The sequence below is a fragment of the Sus scrofa genome, chromosome 8 (genome assembly GCF_000003025.6).
Source record: "Sus scrofa isolate TJ Tabasco breed Duroc chromosome 8, Sscrofa11.1, whole genome shotgun sequence".
Classification (NCBI taxonomy): domain Eukaryota; kingdom Metazoa; phylum Chordata; class Mammalia; order Artiodactyla; family Suidae; genus Sus; species Sus scrofa.
The window spans coordinates 23,457,812-23,477,429 of NC_010450.4; the positions used below are offsets into that span (position 1 = coordinate 23,457,812).

Sequence of the window (19,618 nt, forward strand, 5' to 3'; positions counted from 1 at the left end):
CAGCAACCATCACTTTGGGCAAACTTGCGGGTTTCCGGCTGGCGGCTCGCGAGCGGGAGGTTCCCGCTTGCCATTCAGCGCCTTTGAGTCGCGGCAGTCAAAGAGACGGCTGGAGCGCCCGCACCAGACTCTCCCAGACACGAAAGGGGACGAGACAACTGCGGAATTCACCAGCCGTGCCAGGGCACTTCCGAGGCAACAACCGACTGGCACTTTTTCTCCCCTTGGCAAACTGGATTTTTTTTTTTTTTAAGCTACTTGGCAGCTGTCTCTGACTCCCCCCCCCCGCCCCCATGCCTTTTGCTTTTCTTCGGAAATCCGGACAGAATTGGGCATCTTTGTTAATTGCCGTTGGGGGAGCCCGGCCGGGGGCTTCCACCAGGCGAAAGTCGCCTGCGCACCGAGCCTGGTTTGCTCACCTTTGAACTGCAAAGGGATCAAGTTCAGCTCGAGTTGCTAGCGTTGGGACTGGGAGGACGAAGAGAGAGCGTGCAGGAGAGAGGAGTGGGAGAAGGGGAAAGGGGAAAGGAGAGGAGGGAGGAGAGAGGAGGAGGAGAGAGGAGAGGGAGGGAGGGGAGGGATCGAGAGAGAGCGCGGAGAGAGAGAGGCTGCAATCTCCTCCCTGAATCGCGCACAGCGCTGCAGATCCCAGTGCTCTGACATGCGGGCCGAATGCAGGTGAGGAAAGGCACGGACTCTGCGGCTGCGAACCCAAACTTGGGCACCGCACGGTGCGCACGGCTCAGCCTTCAACCCCGCGGGCGAAAGGCTGCTGCGGTTTCAGGCGGCGGCTTCGTGACTAATGACCTTGCGCAGAGTAGTTAAGAAAAAAAAAGAAACCCGAGCTCTCGTGGGTGAAAAGGGACTGACTCTCTGGGCGTCTCTGAAGATGGCTTGGACTGCTCTTTCGCGCGCGGGGGGAACCCGGACGCGGACCGCTGTGTGACGCGAGTGGTCTCCACTGCACCGTGCCCGAAGCGACCTGCCGGGATTTTTCATTCTCGATCTGTTGACTGGCTCTCCCGCTGCCTGAGCGGAGTCGGAGTTGAGACTGGCTTGTTGCTGGCCCTAGCACCTCGTGCAGGAAGCGACTCACGTTTGCCTGGGCAGCCGGAGCAGAAGCTTGGTCTGGAGTGAGTGGCTGGAACGTGAATTGGAGTCAACTCGAGTAGCAGCAGCAAAGACGAGCGGGGTTGGCAGGCGGGGGAGGCTGCAGACTCGCTCCCCGCCGCTTCCCGGCTCCACTGCCCGCGTGCCGGAGCGGTTCCGGCCCCATCCGACACAGCAGGGACGGGAGTCCGGGATCCTCTGCCCGTTGCGGGGATGACTCTGGGGGGGCGCCGAGCTCGCGGCGCGCAGTGTCCCGTGAACTGTGAGTACTGCAACTGAACGGCGGCTGGCGAGCGGGCGATTAGCACCCATTGCATGAATTATGAAACAATAACTTTCGGAAGAAGCAGGAGGGAAAAAAAGAAGAATCTAACGCTGGTCTCCCCTGGCCGACTTTGGACGCTGCTCTTGCCCCCTCCCACCTCTCCCTCTCGCTTCTTCCCTTCTCGGAGAGGGGAGAGGACTGGGAGGAGGGCAGGCGACTGGCCTCGGAGAAGGGGGGCGCCGAGGGGGCCGTGATTAGAAGGAGCAGTAGCAGCAGCAGCAGGAGAAGATGCTGAGGATGCGGACCATGGGATGGGCGCGCGCCTGGTGCCTGGGCTGCTGTCTCCTTTTGCCGCTCTCGCTCAGCCTGGCGGCCGCCAAGCAACTCCTCCGGTACCGACTGGCCGAGGAGGGCCCAGCAGACGTCCGCATCGGCAACGTCGCCTCAGACTTGGGCATCGTGACCGGCTCCGGTGAGGTGACTTTCAGCCTCGAGTCGGGCTCGGAGTACCTGAAGATCGACAACCTCACCGGCGAGCTTAGTACAAGCGAGCGACGCATTGACCGCGAGAAGCTGCCCCAGTGTCAGATGATCTTCGACGAAAACGAGTGCTTTCTGGACTTCGAGGTGTCGGTGATCGGGCCCTCGCAGAGCTGGGTGGACCTTTCGAAGGTCGGGTCATCGTGCTCGACATCAACGACAACACGCCCACCTTCCCGTCTCCCGTGCTCACGCTCACGGTGGAGGAGAACCGGCCGGTGGGCACTCTCTACCTGCTGCCCACCGCCACCGACCGTGACTTCGGCCGAAACGGCATCGAGCGCTACGAGCTGCTCCAGGAGCCCGGGGGCGGCGGTGGCGGCGGCGGCGAAGGCCGGCGCGCCGGGCCTGCCGACAGCGCCCCCTACCCCGGGGGCGGCGGGAACGGCGCGAGCGGTGGCGGCCCTGGAGGCTCCAAGAGGCGGCTGGACGCGCCAGAAGGCGGCGGCGGGACCAACCCGGGCGGCCGCAGCAGTGTGTTCGAACTGCAGGTGGCCGACACCCCGGATGGCGAAAAGCAGCCGCAGCTAATTGTGAAGGGGGCGCTGGACCGCGAACAGCGCGACTCCTATGAGTTGACCCTGCGGGTGCGCGACGGCGGCGACCCGCCTCGATCCTCTCAGGCCATCCTGCGGGTGCTTATCACCGACGTGAACGACAACAGCCCCCGCTTTGAGAAGAGCGTGTATGAGGCTGACCTGGCAGAGAACAGCGCCCCGGGGACCCCCATCCTGCAGCTGCGTGCCGCCGACTTGGACGTGGGGGTCAACGGGCAGATAGAGTACGTTTTCGGGGCGGCTACCGAGTCTGTGCGGCGGTTACTGCGCCTCGACGAGACGTCCGGCTGGCTCAGTGTCCTGCACCGTATCGACCGCGAGGAGGTGAACCAGCTGCGCTTCACCGTCATGGCCCGCGATCGTGGGCAGCCCCCCAAGACCGACAAGGCCACGGTGGTCCTTAATATCAAGGACGAGAACGACAATGTGCCGTCCATTGAAATCCGCAAGATCGGTCGTATCCCACTCAAGGACGGGGTGGCCAATGTGGCAGAGGACGTTCTAGTCGACACTCCCATTGCCCTGGTGCAGGTGTCCGACCGAGACCAAGGCGAGAACGGAGTGGTCACCTGCACTGTAGTGGGCGACGTGCCCTTCCAGCTCAAGCCAGCCAGTGACACAGAGGGCGACCAGAACAAGAAAAAGTACTTCCTGCACACCTCGGCCCCTTTGGACTATGAGACCACCCGGGAGTACAACGTAGTCATAGTGGCGGTGGACTCAGGCAGCCCCAGCCTCTCCAGCAACAACTCCCTGATTGTCAAGGTGGGGGACACCAATGACAACCCGCCCGTCTTTGGGCAGTCGGTAGTGGAGGTTTACTTTCCTGAGAACAACATCCCTGGAGAGAGGGTAGCCACCGTGCTGGCGACAGACGCAGACAGCGGGAAAAACGCTGAAATCGCCTACTCGCTGGACTCTTCTGTGATGGGGATCTTCGCCATCGATCCCGATTCAGGGGACATCCTCGTCAATACCGTGCTGGACCGCGAGCAGACTGACAGGTATGAGTTTAAAGTTAACGCCAAAGACAAAGGCATCCCAGTGCTACAGGGCAGCACCACAGTGATTGTGCAGGTGGCTGACAAGAATGACAACGATCCTAAGTTTATGCAGGACATCTTTACCTTTTACGTGAAAGAAAACTTGCAGCCCAACAGCCCCGTGGGAATGGTCACGGTGATGGATGCTGACAAGGGGCGCAATGCAGAGATGAGCCTGTACATAGAGGAGAACAGTAACATTTTTTCCATTGAAAATGACACGGGGACCATTTACTCCACAATGTCTTTTGACCGGGAACATCAGACCACTTACACATTCAGAGTCAAGGCTGTGGATGGAGGAGATCCTCCCAGATCTGCCACAGCCACAGTCTCTCTCTTTGTGATGGATGAGAATGACAATGCTCCCACAGTTACCCTTCCCAGAAACATTTCCTACACTTTACTGCCACCTTCAAGTAATGTCAGGACAGTAGTAGCTACGGTGTTAGCAACAGACAGTGATGATGGCATCAATGCAGACCTGAACTACAGCATTGTGGGAGGCAATCCCTTCAAGCTGTTTGAGATTGATCCCACCAGTGGTGTGGTTTCCTTAGTGGGAAAACTCACACAAAAGCATTATGGCTTGCACAGGTTGGTGGTGCAAGTGAATGACAGTGGGCAGCCTTCCCAGTCCACCACAACTCTGGTGCATGTGTTTGTCAATGAAAGTGTTTCAATGCAACAGTGATCGACTCCCAGATAGCCAGAAGTTTGCACACCCCCCTCACCCAGGATATAGCTGGTGACCCAAGCTATGAAATTAGCAAGCAAAGACTCAGTATTGTCATTGGGGTGGTTGCTGGAATTATGACAGTGATTCTAATCATCTTAATTGTAGTGATGGCCAGGTATTGCCGGTCCAAAAATAAAAATGGCTATGAAGCCGGCAAAAAAGATCATGAAGACTTTTTTACACCCCAGCAACATGACAAATCTAAAAAGCCTAAAAAGGACAAGAAAAACAAAAAATCTAAGCAGCCTCTCTACAGCAGCATTGTCACTGTAGAAGCTTCTAAACCAAATGGACAGAGGTATGATAGCGTCAATGAGAAGCTGTCAGACAGCCCAAGCATGGGCCGATACCGATCAGTTAACGGTGGGCCTGGCAGTCCTGACCTGGCCAGGCATTACAAATCCAGCTCCCCATTGCCTACTGTCCAGCTTCACCCCCAATCACCAACAGCAGGAAAAAAACACCAGGCCGTACAAGATCTACCACCAGCTAACACGTTTGTGGGAGCAGGAGACAACATTTCAATTGGGTCAGATCACTGCTCTGAGTACAGCTGTCAAACCAATAACAAGTACAGCAAACAGGTAAGATACATCCCAAATATATTTAAATATCTGAGACAGCATTTTCTGCAAAGTTTTGTCTTATCTGTTAAAGCTATTAGTTAAAATTTAATAGCTGGGATTTAGTGTTGATGTAATTTACACATTATTTATTTAGTAGAGACTGTTTATAAAATGTACACCCCTGTATTTTGCACATTAGAGTTTACCAAGCTACTGCAGAAAACACTGCAGGCAGTGTTTTGCACTTCTCTTTGTACTTGGCAATCCTAATTCATCCTACATTTTCTGTTTCCAGATAAATATGTCTGTATTGTTTGGATGGCTAGTTTTAACCTGAAATTATTTTCTTTTGTGCTACTAAGTGGATAATTGCATCCAGAGACAAAATTTCTGAAGTTACTACTGCTGTCTATGCAAATTGGGCACTACAAAAGTTTTATCTGTTCTGCATTATGCAGGATGTTACAGATAAACAGGTGCTGATTCATGCAAATGAAATACCAAGTCTGAGATACTGAAATACTGACTACTTTGACAGAAATGCTGAGTTTACCATAGTTAATGATATTCAAATATGCAAAACTGAATTTTTAATATTTCAGTATCAATACAGTTAGGCTTCTATGAGGATATGCAATCAGCACTTCTGCCATTTGTATTGAGTATTAAAAGTTCATAAGCAAAGTAAATTGAATGGATACAGTTATTATTTAAGCCAAGCAACAAAAATTCATTTTTGATGCAGTGTGTACAAGAATATTTTGGTGTACATTGTAATATACTGCGACTGTAAAGGTTTTATGGAATATTTGACACTGTTGTTTCTTAGGGAAATTTGAAAACAATAAAAAATATTCAGAGGTGAACTTCAGAAAATATAAAATCAATTTTGAAAGTTTTGCTTGTATGATGTGTGTGTGCAGATATATGCACCCCCCCCACACACACATGTATGTAACTCACAAAGTTTACTTTTCATACCCACCAAATTTTGACTCACAACAAATAAAACCTTTTGGAAACTGCGGTGTGTAAAGCTTGTAGCAACTCTAATAGTAAAACATCATATATTTCTTACCACCAGAACATCTCAAGAAACACATTTATGTCTGTCAAGTAATATCCAATAATAGTTTTTCTATTAAATATGCTTCGCATATGGAAGGTGTGATCTGAGAATAATTAAGGCAAAGGGAAAAGTTATTGTATAGCCTCATTAAAGATGTTATTGATGGGCTCATTAAAGCTATTATAGAACAGTGATAAAGATTAATTTCTTATTTTCATGATTTAAAAAATCAGCTTCCTAAACTAATGTTTTTGATATATACTACTGTACTGTAGCTATTTGGATAAGAAGCAAACAGTATGCTTTTCTATCCAATCATCAAAGCAATCCAAAAAAACACAGGTTTGAAATACATTGCTTTACATGACTTTTGAAAAGATGTCTCTTCATGCACATGAGTCTGAATTGTTCCTGAAATTATGGCAAGTGGAGAGGATATCTGTTGTGTTCTTTCTTTACCTGGAATTAGAAGCAGAGTTTTGTTCTGCTTTTGGTGCTTTTATCAGTTTTGTAAACAAGGACGATTCCAGTTAAATATAATAGCACTTTTATAAGGTTAATAATAATAACACCCCCAAATAAATTAAGATCTGTAGAAATTTCTTTAGAAAATGGTGATTTGTTATGCAAAAGCATGTGAAGAGATCTTTCTGCAGAATATTTACTTCTCTTTTGTCATCCTAATAGGACTTTTTGGTCCTGTAGCTGACTGGCATTTGCATTCTAAATTGTGTAATATTAAACTTTTGACTGGACATATCACGTGACAGATTTATAGATATTTTATGCCACCACCTCCTAAGTTCTGTGTTGTCACTTAACCTTTTTTGGCTCATCAAATGGGATTACCTTTATATTCTTGAATATTTAAACCAAGCAATATCAAAACTATTGTGGCATCCTGCTTAAAAGGCAAAGTGATATGCTTATAAATAAACTAATGTATGGCCTTGGTCTCTTAACTGAGCAAAGAAGTCCACATACCAAAAGATAAAACCTACAAAGCCATTGAAATAAACCATGCAGTTTGCCAAAAGTGACTTTAGAAAACTTGTATATGTTGTTGTTAGGCATTCAACAGATGTATAAAGTTTTAATCACGATAAATAACTGATGTAAAATGAAATAAAGGCAAATGAAATACATTCCCTTAATGTAATTGGTAATAGTAAGTGATATACTTCAGCTCCTCAATATTACTGTCAGGAGACAAGGGATCCATTTACAAAATGGACATCTGACCTAATAAACAGGGTCTTTTTTGTTCTCGTTTTTGTTGGTACTTTAGGTAGATGATTTTCTATTTTTATTTTAAAAGATAGTACCTTTAGTTTTTGAACACTCAACACACCAAAATATATTTTCTTTGATTAAACCTGACATAGAATAAAAAACAAAGAATATGGGATTTTGTTTTAATTTCTCCCCTTTTATTGCTGAATTTATCTGAAGAAAATCTTAAGGATTGTTGTCTTTTAATTCCTTATGGTAGGGATTAATTAAAATAATTAATTAAAAATAGATTCTATCTGACATAAAGCTTTAATTTTATTTATGATTTTCCTGAATTGTCATATCATAGTTCCTTTCTTGTGACATAATGAAAATGATGTCTATTACAGCGTTCTTATCTTCATGAGAATATAGTTGGAACTATTGCTCTTAAGTCCTCTTAATGGTAATGTTTTAATGAGTTAACCAGCTATGCAGAAATAAAAGTTTGTAGATAATGTCCCCCTTCCCTTCTCTTTGGTTTGTTTTCATAAGCTTTAGAGAGCTTTCACATCAGTCTTCTATAGTTACTGGAGCAGAATCTAGGAGGTAATGTGTTGCAGAGATGCTAGAATTATTTCTGAAATTCACACATTAGGAAAATTGATGATGTAGCCCAGTTTTTCATAGTTCAGACCTTTTCATTTCAGACAGAAAGCCGTTGTTCTCAATTAAAGAATGTGTCTGATTGAGAAAGATGGGGATCATTTATAACATCAAGTGTTCTCTGCCTTTTCCATTTTATTCTTCCTTTACTTGGTAAACCTGGTCTTGGTGGTTGTTAAAGTTTTGTGACCTGGAAGTTCAACTGTGCTTTTGATTTGTAAAATGAAGGCTGAAGCATTCGACTTTTCTATTTATTTTTAAGTCTCCGGTATTTTATAATGTGTTAGGTATTTTTTCATTTTTTAAAAAATATATAATTTCAAAAGACTAATAGACAGTATAAAAGTATAGTTACCACCTTCCACATTTTTTTCGGGTCTTGTGTTTATCTTTGCTCTTATTATTATGCTCTTATTTAGATAATGCACTGGCAAGTAAAATTTTTATTGTATTTTGTAGATGGAAAGTAAGGTACTTTATTTTTGGCAAGCATACAGAGGATACAGCTTGAATAAACATTAATTTAAAAATCCATTTGTAGCTGCTCCTGAAATACTCAAGAAAAATTCATATCAACTCCAGTGACAGTTTCCCTTACCTAAGGAACTGCTGAGTCTTCTCTGAATAATGTTCCCTTTAATTGATCAAATTGTGTTCAGTATGTTCATTGCATACTTAGTAAAACTATAACAGAAATTATTTTTTAAATTACTTCCATTTTTGGAAGCAAATAATGACTTGCCATCATCTATTAGAGTTCTAAGCACTGAGAAAACTGAATATCAGTTTATTCATGAATGTATATTACACGATATGTATTATAGTGGAAATTCATCTGCATGGCAATGCCAACCACAGCCTCTAGTTTTAATTCTATAAGCATAACTTCTACAATAGGGTTCTCCTGTCTATGACCAAGACACTTTCAAGAGGTACAGTGAATCTGCATATGGTGGGATTTCAGCCTGAAATCATAGGCAGGAAGCTAATATGACTGATGAAAGGCCGTGTCTTTAGTCAGAATGTTATCTACTAAAGCAACAGGACTTGGCTTTCTGGATGTCTGTGAAACAGGGAAAAGGTCATCCAGTAATTTGATTTGCAGTGATACACAAATTATTATTGAAGTCCAGGTATGACAGTTAGAACCTTATCTCAAACTTCTCCTAAGTCAATTAATGACTTTGACATAAGACCACAAAGTCAGTTTAAGGATTCTAAGTAAATCATGCAGCTGGTCAACTATAGCAAAATCATTCTTTCTTGTTATCTTTTTATCTCTGAGTAAGTACGTATCTCTTATGCAGAAAAACATGCACATGGTAGATATATATCAGACTATCTCTCCCCTGCCCCGACAAGCCCCCCCCCCCACAAGATGTTTTCATGTAAACCAACTTTGGTGCCATTAGGCTCTTATTTCCTTGATATTCATACTTCGATATGTGGAAAAGATTTTAACTTTAAACCCAAAATTCACCTAAAATATGCCATAATCGACAGCTTAATGTTTCTATCTAAAATCACTAGAGTCATCATGTTTTAGAAATAAGATATCAAGCAAAGCAATCTCCTCATTTTATAGAAGAAACTGAGGTCTAGTATGAAAAAGTTCAGTTGATTGAGATTATAAGATTATCAGGGATAAAATGCGGACTAGTGTGCTAGTCATGCAGTGAGGAGTCCAGTGTTCTCTTCTATTTATTATGTTACCTGTAGGAAAAAAAAATGAAGTTCTATAACTTTCTCTGTGTATATTTCAATAGTAACAGGAATATCTTGATATTTACTTATAACTATATATTTGGTTATATTTGTATAACTATATATTTGGCTGTGAAAACTGACATTTTTTTTACAATAGTATGTAATCCTACTTTAGGATCTAGTTTTTATCTGTAAAATTATCAGGGAAATTATAATCCAAATTGTATAGATTTTTTAAAAGACATTAATAGTTATTTCCCCTTTGTATCAATTGATGACACACATTAAAATAACTTAACATGGCTTAGAACATATATTAAACAAGTTGAGAGAATTTTTTATTTTAGCAAAACAATGACCATACATGTAAGCGCCTACATAGCATTTAGTATATCTTAAATAAAATATATTTGTAATGGAAATGAATAAAAGCCTTCTGTACATTGTCTATGTAACTTTCTATGTACTTTGGGATAATCTTTTATCTTTTTCATCAATATGGATACTTCCTATGACTTCTTTTCTTCTTAGCATTTTGACAATGTAGCAGAATACTTTACTTTGATGTATTTAACTTTAGTAGTGTCCATAAAGTGCACACAATCATGAACTAATTTTCACTCTAAATTTGTTTTCTAGAAAATTTATAGAAGAATGTGACATTTTATTATTTTTCAACTGAATTGCTTCCTTGTTAGGCAGTCAGCCAATCTAGCATTTTAGATTCTAAATTTGCCTATTGATAAAATACAAATGATTGAGCTTATTAATTTCAAAAATGAAATCTGAACTGTTTTTAGAACTAAATATAGTGGGACAAAACCATTCCTTCACCATAGCCACCAGAGCTTTTAAACATTTTAATATCATTTCTTTTCCTGGGAGAGGGTGATAGTAAAGGTTATGTAGGAAATTTAGTATAATTATTTAGAGCTTTATGTTTAAATAGTATTATAACCACGTTCTAGCGAGGCTACATCCTCATCCATTTATTTGCTATGACTCTATAGAACTAGTAGGATCTGTATGTGCATGTGTGTGTGTGTGTGTGTGTGTGTGTGTGTGTGTGTCTTGAGTCAGCTTTCTTTTCCTTTCTTATTTATTTTAAAAGCCTTAGAATCTTTTCTAAAGCAGGGACTCTGTTTCAGAACATTACACAGTGCTTTATTTAGCATTAGTGTTGTGGGAGAAATCACATTCCAAGAAGAATTGAGCTGAAACCACTAAAACTAATCTTAATTATCACTTCTGGTGAATTAATGTTTTAAAGGCGGAATAAAGGTTTATTTTCAGGAATTTAGTGATGTTTGTATTGAACTCTAATGCTGTGTACAAACAAACAAAAAATGTATTAAAGCTTCAAAGTAGGATTCATCTGACATGTTAACTTTTTTTCCTTCTGAGCATATGTATTATTTACAGACACATGATTTGCAAATAAAAATTCTCTACTCCAAAACTTCCACCACAGCATTCCAATTGGGCATGAGATGTTGGGAAAATTTTTTCATTGTGTGTTTTTTTGTGTGTGTTTTTTTTTTTTTTTTTTTTGACCTGCATAAATCTTTATTTTCCTTCTTTCAGATGCGTCTACATCCATACATTACTGTGTTTGGCTGAATTCCACTCTAATATGATGCTCCATTATGCACCATACTCTGATGACCTTGCTACTTCGCATCCTGGTGGAGCCTGCCCTTGGCCGTGGGGTGTCAGCCAATCACTGCTTGTTCCATTTGTGCATTTGATTTTCAAGGTTTTTTTTTTTTTTTTTCCCCTCATTTAACGAAAAGTAGCATTGAAATAAATAAACTTATGAAAGATTCAGTATTAATAAATAAATGTGACACTGATGGATGTCTAAGTCATCAGGAATTCCATTCTCAAAGAAGTGGTTAGCAGACCTTAATAGTGAAGTCTTAAAAAAAAATCTAACAGTGTATTTCAATGATGATTTTATGACCCTGGCTCCGTGTGAACCACGGAAAACTAAGTCTATTAAGTCTTTGTTTATAATACATTAAATAACGACTTTGAATAAAATCCTAAATTGATCAGTAGTTGTAAAGTGTTATGTAATCAAAGCCTTTTCCAGTCCAGTGAGATAGTTTTGTTAAAGTAAAGGATAGTGTGTCTCGCTCATTCTGTGTGTGTATTTCTAAATTCCACTGTGCGTGTTTGTGTGTGCTCCCACAGGTGTATGCAAGGGCTTTGAGGAACATTTATAAAAATTATTGTTTGTAAGACACATTCGAGCGATCTATTTTGTATTTACCACAGGCACGGCCACTGTGTTGGTTTTTCCTTAGTCTGGAAATACTGACCAAAATATATGTAGTATTTTCAATGTTTTTTTGTTTGTTGTTTGTTTTGTTTTGGGGTTTTTGTTGTTGTTGTTGTTAAAATCCTTAAGAAAATTTAGAACCTTTGAGGTAAGTTATCTGTGATCATATTCAGAAGAAACATGCAGTTACCTATTTTTGTGGACTGCATTTATCTGAAAGCTATTCTATTTGATGTCAGATAACATAAATTCAACCAGCTTCTGAGAATTCAGCATGTTATATATTATTGAGTTGGCAAGTAGGAGAATTTTAGTTGTGTAACTAGTGATTTGCTAAGTACATCAGGGAATTCACTGAATGGTCTAAGTCTATATGCGTATATTTGTGTTACATCGCATGCATTTATGTACCTAAAAATAAGTGTTTCATATGTAAACTTTGATAATTTTATAATATATTTATCATATCATCTGCCCTATTAAAGTTTTCCCCATGTTTTGAAATGCTGACCAATAATGCCAGATTCTTGAGAATTTTTGGTGAATTACTGTCAATATAAAAGCCCTTTAAGAAAAATAAATAAATATCAGAACAACATTAAAATGCGGAATGATAGGAAATGCATGCTAACCTGTGTAAATCACTAGTGTGTATATTTCAAGCTTTTTATTAGTTGTCAATTTTGCAAAAAGGATATTTTCAGAAATATCACTGAGAGTGTAGTATCTGACTACACTCTCAGTGATATTTGACTGCCCACCTAATTATCCTCAACCCCTTATTTTGTTTTGAGCCCAAGTACCAGTGTAAGAAACTGGTGAAAAGAATTCTTACCACTTTCGCTTCTTGGAAATACCATGTTTCCTCTTCCTAAATAGTAAACCTCCTCAGATATATACTTAAACTGTGAATCCTGTAGCAAATCACATGAACTCAAGAACAAATTAAAGTCCAGAATTTGGGATAAACTAATGTGTAACCACAGGGAGGGAATATTTATGAATATATTCACAAAAAAGAACATTCTAAGGCAGAATTTTGCAAACTTGGGTTGCAACACACTATTGGGACATAAATCAATTTGTAAGTTTCTACCACAATTAGAAAGATATGAAATAAAGCAGAAAAATTTTGAGTATGCCATTCATATAGTAAGAGTAAATATTGTCTTGTACAGATTTATTTCAGTTGTGTTTGTATGCATGTGTGTCTTCCTGCTTTGGTTGCTATGTAAAAAATTTGTCTTATGTGGAAGCAGTCGAAAAGGATTGAGAATCACCACTGTAGATTGGGAAATGATAGCTATTTAATTATGATTTGAAAAACATAATAAGTCAAAGCAGAGAATTACTAACACTACCAAGAATTTTAGTGTGCTATTTGGTGGAATCAGAGTGGTCAACAGCAACAAGCTTTTGAGAAGTCTGTTAAGGATTCTGTAAGATGTCTGTTACCATTCCTCTTTGGTGTTTTGGGGTTTTTTTGGGGGGGCTTTTCTAGGGCCACACCCACAGCATATGGAGGTTCCCAGGCTAGGAGTCAAATTGGAGCTATAGCTGCAGGCGTAAGCCACAGCCACAGCAACATTACATCTGAGCTGCATCTGCAACCTACACAATAGTTCACAGCAACACTGGATCCTTAACCCACTGAGCAAGGCCAGGGATTGAACCTACATCCTCATGGATACTAGTCGGATGCATTATGGCTGAGCCACAATGGGAACTCACTCATTCCTCTGCCTTTTTTCTTTTTTTCTTTTTTTTCTTTTTTTTTTAATCTTTGAACATTTCATTTTTGGTTCCTGTCTCTCCCCCCAACCCATGATCTCAAATGTTGTCCTCCACTTGAGGTCTCTTGACTTGTCTCCTTTCAATTTCTGGAATTTACCATTTAGGGAGGTGCCTGTGGATAGATAGAGACAGACTCAGAGCAAACCACCCATGACTCTATATATTTTAGCATTTGGACATTTCATTTTATTTTTCATTTTTAAAAGGTTTATTGAAGTATAGTTGATTTACAATATTGTAATAATTTCTGCTGTACAACAAAGTGACTCAGTTATACATATACACACATCCATTCTTTTTCAGATGCTTTTCCCATGTAGGTTTTCACAGAATATTGGGTAGAGTTCCCTGTGCTATACAGCAGATCCCTGTTGGCCAGTCATTCCATATACCTCTGTGTGCATGTGGCAATCCCAAAGCCCCAGTCTGGACATTTTATTTTAAAGGACAAGACATTACTTCATTCTTCATTACATAATCTAAAGAGGAATAGGAGAATGTAAGAGATTGGTTTAGATAAAGTTTCTTTCTTTTAACACTTGCAATATCAGCTGGTACTAGGTATGCAAAGAAAAATAAAAGAGTCTTTGTCCTCAAGGGATTAATATATTCCAGAAAATATTACAGAGCAGAAAAATGATAGATTATATTTGCATTATGCTTCTTAAATTTTAAAGCATTGAATGCATATTTGCTCCTTAGAGCAATTTGTGAGGAAAAGCACCATTATCATTTCTAAGGTGAGGAAACTGAAGTCATGAAGAGCTTTTTCATGACTTGGATGAAACTAGCTAAGAATTTTATCAAGTCTGAAGAAATTGCAAGTCAGAATTCGAAAGTACTAAAATCATTTGGGGAGACGGTAAAATTTGTGCTTTTGAATACAGTATATTTTCAGACTCATCAGGGTAAAATCTTCCCAAAAGAGCTAGAAAAGGCTCAGTTTTTCAAACTTTTTCCAGTCGCAAAGTGTGATTTATCCAAAAAAAAGGCTGTGTGTATAATTTGGAGATCTAATTAATTAACCTGACTTGTAAACAATCCCATCTGTGATTAAAAGCAAACAAACTTGAAGATCTAGGTAAATCATTCTAATCCTAACTCTAGAAAAACTTCAGAAGTAATTTCACAGTTTGAAATAGCTCTCTGGGAATAATTTCTATCTGTAACTGCAAAACACTTTTCTTGGATGTGTGTGATTTTTTTCAATCCATTTATTTTATAGAGAGTAGATTGATTTGCTTTATCTTTAATACATGGTGCAGAGTTTTATAATTAAAATGATGTCTAGGAGTTCTCCTATCACTGCAGCAGCTCTGATTGCTGCCATTTCAAAGGTTAGATCCCTGGACTGGGAACTTCCACATGCTTTGGGTGTGGCAAACAACAACAACAACAACAACAACAAACAAACAAACAAACCTAAAAGTCTAAAGACTAAAAGAAGGGCCTTATCTTCAGTGCGAAAATAATATACACAGGCATGGGCTCTGAAGCTCACAGGTACTGCCCCTCTGAATTTTTCTTGTCCATCCTAGTATTCCCAGTGCCTATTGGAGTGTCCAGCACATAGGAGACACTCCCAAGTAGTTGTTGAAGAGACCAACAAACTAAGGGCCTGGGCTTTGGTGCTGGGTAGCCTGAAAATCCATCCACATTGGATCACTGGCCTGTGGTGCGGCCACGTTTGTATTGGACTCTGAGAACATCCTAATTGTTATTTTCTTTCCCTGCTGAGTGGATGTCTCCATGATAAAAGATTCCCTGCTGGGTTGGCTAGAGTCCCTGCCTTCTCTGCTGAGTGTGTGACTCCTGTTTCTGCAGCAAATGAGCGATTCCCTGATTTCCCTTCCTTGCTTCTTCTCGGTGGTGTTATAAACACCAAACCCTTAAAAAAGATAGAACTAATCTAAAGCAAACACGTAAGGGAGGCACTGGTGACAGTAGACTTCTGATATATTTTGAGGGGCAATGAAGAAGCGTGCAAACACATAGGGTTTCAGGATTTTTTCTGGAGATCCTTATCTGCAAGGAAAAATGGATACCTGTGCACTCAAACACATGCAGGAGTTTTTGTATCAGTCAGTTTCTATATTCCTCCAGGTATTACTCACTCACTGTGTCAATCCAAGCTCACTGATAATGTGTTTTGTTTTTTTTTTCCTCATTTTCATCCTGACTACCTCTGGGGAATGGTCGTCTTTAAAGGTGAGAACCCAGCATACCAGAGTTTCAGTAAAGAGAAACGTCTTCTTGGTGTATTCAAGAAAGAGGGCTCTATGCCCTTGCTGAGGAGTGATGGGAATAAGGTAGAAGCTGAGAAATGCCTTGCAACTCAAGAGTACTCCTTAGAAGCCCAGAAATTCTAAAAAGCACCTATTCTTACTTTTTTTTTTTTTTTTTTTTTTTTTTTTTTTTAAGCTATGGTTCTCTTTTAAAGAAGCACCTCTTTTAAATTGCAAATAACCTCTGAAGGAGTCGGTTCAGTCTTTGGTACACCTGAGTGTAAATTGCTGTAAGCAGATAACCAGGCCAACACCTCAGAAAGATCAATAGTTGTTAAGAAATGGGGCCTGAGGAAGGGTGAACATCTTTCAGGAGTTTAGAAGACTGAGACCTCTGTTAAGGGGCCAAGTGTCACAAACTCCAGCTTGGAGCCAGGAGGTAAGGTGAGATTATAGTAGAAAAGGTGTTCGATTCTGACAAAAGCAAATGTTTGTGGCCTTGAATTGAGGCCCTGGTGACTCTAAGGATGCCACTGAACAGAGGCTGGCTGTGTTTGCAAGATGGGTGTCAAAAAGTAGTAAATGTTTACTTTCTCCCATTTCTAACCAGGTGTTTTGTTTGGTTTTGGTTTTGGTTTTCAGCCTAGAGTATGAGGTCCAAGTGCTCTGTCTTCATTTTTCACCCCTGTTCCTTTGGGAGAAAGAGAAGAATAAAGGAGAAAAGAAGGAAAAAAAAAAAAAATACAACCACTGCAGGGCAATATACTCCCCTTCTCCCTACTAATATTATTAGACTACTATTGTCAAAATAGTTGCCACATTATTGCCGTATAGTTGTTTCTTATCCTAATTTAATTTGCTTCTCAGAAATTGACTTCTAGTAGGTCTGTACTGTATCCCAGAAACCTGAATTTATATCACTTCCTCCCTCTCAATTCTGATTGCAGAGGGTAGGTCAGGCTACAGGAAAGTAGAGGTTTAAAGCCCCTCCTAACTTCTGCTTACTGGTTCAGTCTTCAACAGTCTAGAAAACCAAAGCTGAAAATCTGCTTTCTTGCCCTGGCTCTGTCACTTACTGGCCAGGATGACCTTACGTAAGTCCTTTCAAGTTGGAAAGCTTCTCAAACTCAACTTCTGTCATTTTACATAAACAACCCCTGCTCTGATTACATGACAGAGAGTTTGTGAGGGTCATGTAAAATGTTTGGGATTTGTAAAACACTGTTACAACTTAAGATAACACGTCTCTCTACTCATGAGTTTCTCTAACCCCTTCTTAAAGCATGTTTACACTTTTGGGATATTTTCACTATCTGCTATATTAAAAAGGTTTTGGTTTCAATTTCTTGTTAGTTTTTGTTTGTTTGTTTGTTTGTTTGTTTTACAATCACATGTTGGAAGCCTCTGAAGTTGTCTTACCCTGCTTGATTTCTTCAATCAATGTATCCCTGGTTAAGTGCAGCTGGCGCATGTGCCTCTCCACAGACCAATAGGCACAGGGTATTGTCTGAAACCATTTCAGTGCCTGTGAGATCTTGATGATGAATAAAGAGAAAAAATAGTTTATGGATATAAAAAAAGTAGTTTAAGAAAGGTTCACAATAGTTTGTATCCATTTTGATACTTTAAAAATTTTTGCTACTTTTTATCAGTCCTTTCTTCTGTCATACTGTATTTTCTGGGAGTTTTTCGTTCATTCCTCATGCTCAGCCTCTACCATTAAGAGCACTCATTTATTGAGCTTTAATTCTATGCCAATCACTCTGCCATGGGGGCAACCACATAACACTGACTGTTCCTAACAACTCCAGGAGGCAGGTCCTATTATGTTTTCCATGGCATGTATGTAACTGGACACAAAACCAAACAGAACCTCTCAGGTCCCATCCTCTCTACATAAAACAGGGAAACTTAAGCTACCTGGAGTCAACCCTCTTCTGACATATTCCTTTCTTCAAGTCTGAGACTATTAGCACAGCAGTCCTGATGGATTTTAATCTACATATTTACATACTGAGGCTTTTGCGTGCATTCTGATTTAGTCCACGATACTGCCATGTACCCCCAACAGGTTTAGGAGAGTCTGTGCTGGTCTGCAAGGGCTGCTGTAACAAACTACCATAGACAGTATGCCTTAAACAACAAAAATATTTTTTTCACAGTTCTGGAGGCTAGAAGTCCCAGATCAAGGTGCCAGCAAATTCACAGAGAGGGTGCTCCAATGTTCTTTCTCTTCTTTGAAAGGACACCAGTTCTATCAGATTAGGGCCCTACCCTTCTGATGTAATTTAATTGTAATTAACCCCATAAAGACCCTAACCCCAAGTAAGTCACATTGGATGTTGGGGCTTCAACATAGGAATTCATTCCATAACTGAGTCTATTCTTGGTCCAAGCAGAACACATTGGACTGGATCATCATTTTTTCATGAGCTTATCATTCACCACACAGTCTGTATGCTCAAAGGAAGAAAGATATACTTTACATTTTAAAGAAACCTCTTCCCCTTTTCAAATCAGCTCCAGAAGGCAGCCCTGTAGATGTGTTCTTGGCACTGATGAAAAATTGGTACAATTGCTATAGCTTTTGTGAAAAAAAAAATGAATCTATAACATGTATGCATATGCATAAAATTTGAAGTTCATTTTTTAGCTTATTATATCTAACTTTTTATGTACGTCCTTGAATGCTTTTTGCAATTTTCAGCTTTCATGGGCATTGGTGATATTAAATAACATCTTGTTATTTTATTTTTGCCAACCAATAAGCACATGTAGGTATATTAATTAATGTAAAATCAATATTTGTATAAAAAAGCCCCAAAAGTGTTCCATAAATGTAACAGAGCTCTTTTAAAATGATGATGTTAATATTTAGTCTTAAATATCTAGTATATTTTCAGCATTAAAGTCCAAATGAAAAGCAGTAGGAGTTAAAGTAGGGGTGGAATCACTGGAACCAGTAATAATGTAGGCTTAATAATACCTCTTTTTAAAGGACAGTCAACAAATAAAAAATAAAAAAAAAAAATAAAGGACAGTCTCAGTGCATTTTCACACATAGTGACATCATTGGCCTGACAAAGATCCAGTGGGTCTTGATTTCTCCCGGCATATGGAAACTGCCAAGTATGTGCTGCAGGCTGGTCCCTCAGTCCGAGTGACTCCTCACTATTATTATGTATGTGTGCAACACTTGTCATCACAACACAAATCCATGGACACATTGAGGAGTTTGTTTTTTTTTTTTCTTCCACTGTGCCTTCTTTCCTAAAAAAATTAAAAATTCATGTGATAAAATACATAATGAATAGCTTGGGAACTACATGTGTGTGTGTGTGTGTGTGTGTGTGTGTGTGTGTGTGTGTGTGTATCCTATAGGTTATATGACATGGTGATTTTTTTTTTTTTTTAGGGTAATAACACAGGGTAAACTCATCAATGTCAGGAAGAGGAACTTTTTTCTCTCCTTTGGTTAGAATTTCTAGGCAACAGAGCATAACAGCTGAATAGACCTTTTCTAAGAAGTACCTTTCCAAGCTTCCTGAGCTAATTTTACATTTGACCCCCTATATTAAAAATGGCAAGTTAATCAGTTCTTTTGTTCAGGCAAATGGCAATAATTATGGCATAAATTTAAAGGTTTTTTTTTTTTTTTAGTTGCATCTAAATCTGCTTTTCAGTATATTTAACTATTGAACACAAGGACCAGTTATAGATAAAAAGAGGGCATTTCTATAGGACATTATGAAAAAAGATGGTAATGCATAGTTTTTCCAAACCAATGTTAGGTCAGGAGCATTAAAATTTACTTTATTACAAAAACTTCTTGCCTTTTTCT

At 40.3% G+C, this 19,618-nt stretch overlaps 1 protein-coding gene across 1 annotated transcript in view; it reads left to right on the forward strand.

Moving 5' to 3' along the window:
- The window catches only part of PCDH7 (protocadherin 7), a 412,730-nt gene continuing 394,775 nt past the window's right edge, over positions 1,664-19,618 (forward strand). The window contains 3 exon segments of the mRNA NM_001244484.1: positions 1,664-2,040; positions 2,043-4,194; positions 4,197-4,838. Of these exon segments, the coding sequence (NP_001231413.1) occupies positions 1,664-2,040; positions 2,043-4,194; positions 4,197-4,838 (3,171 nt within the window).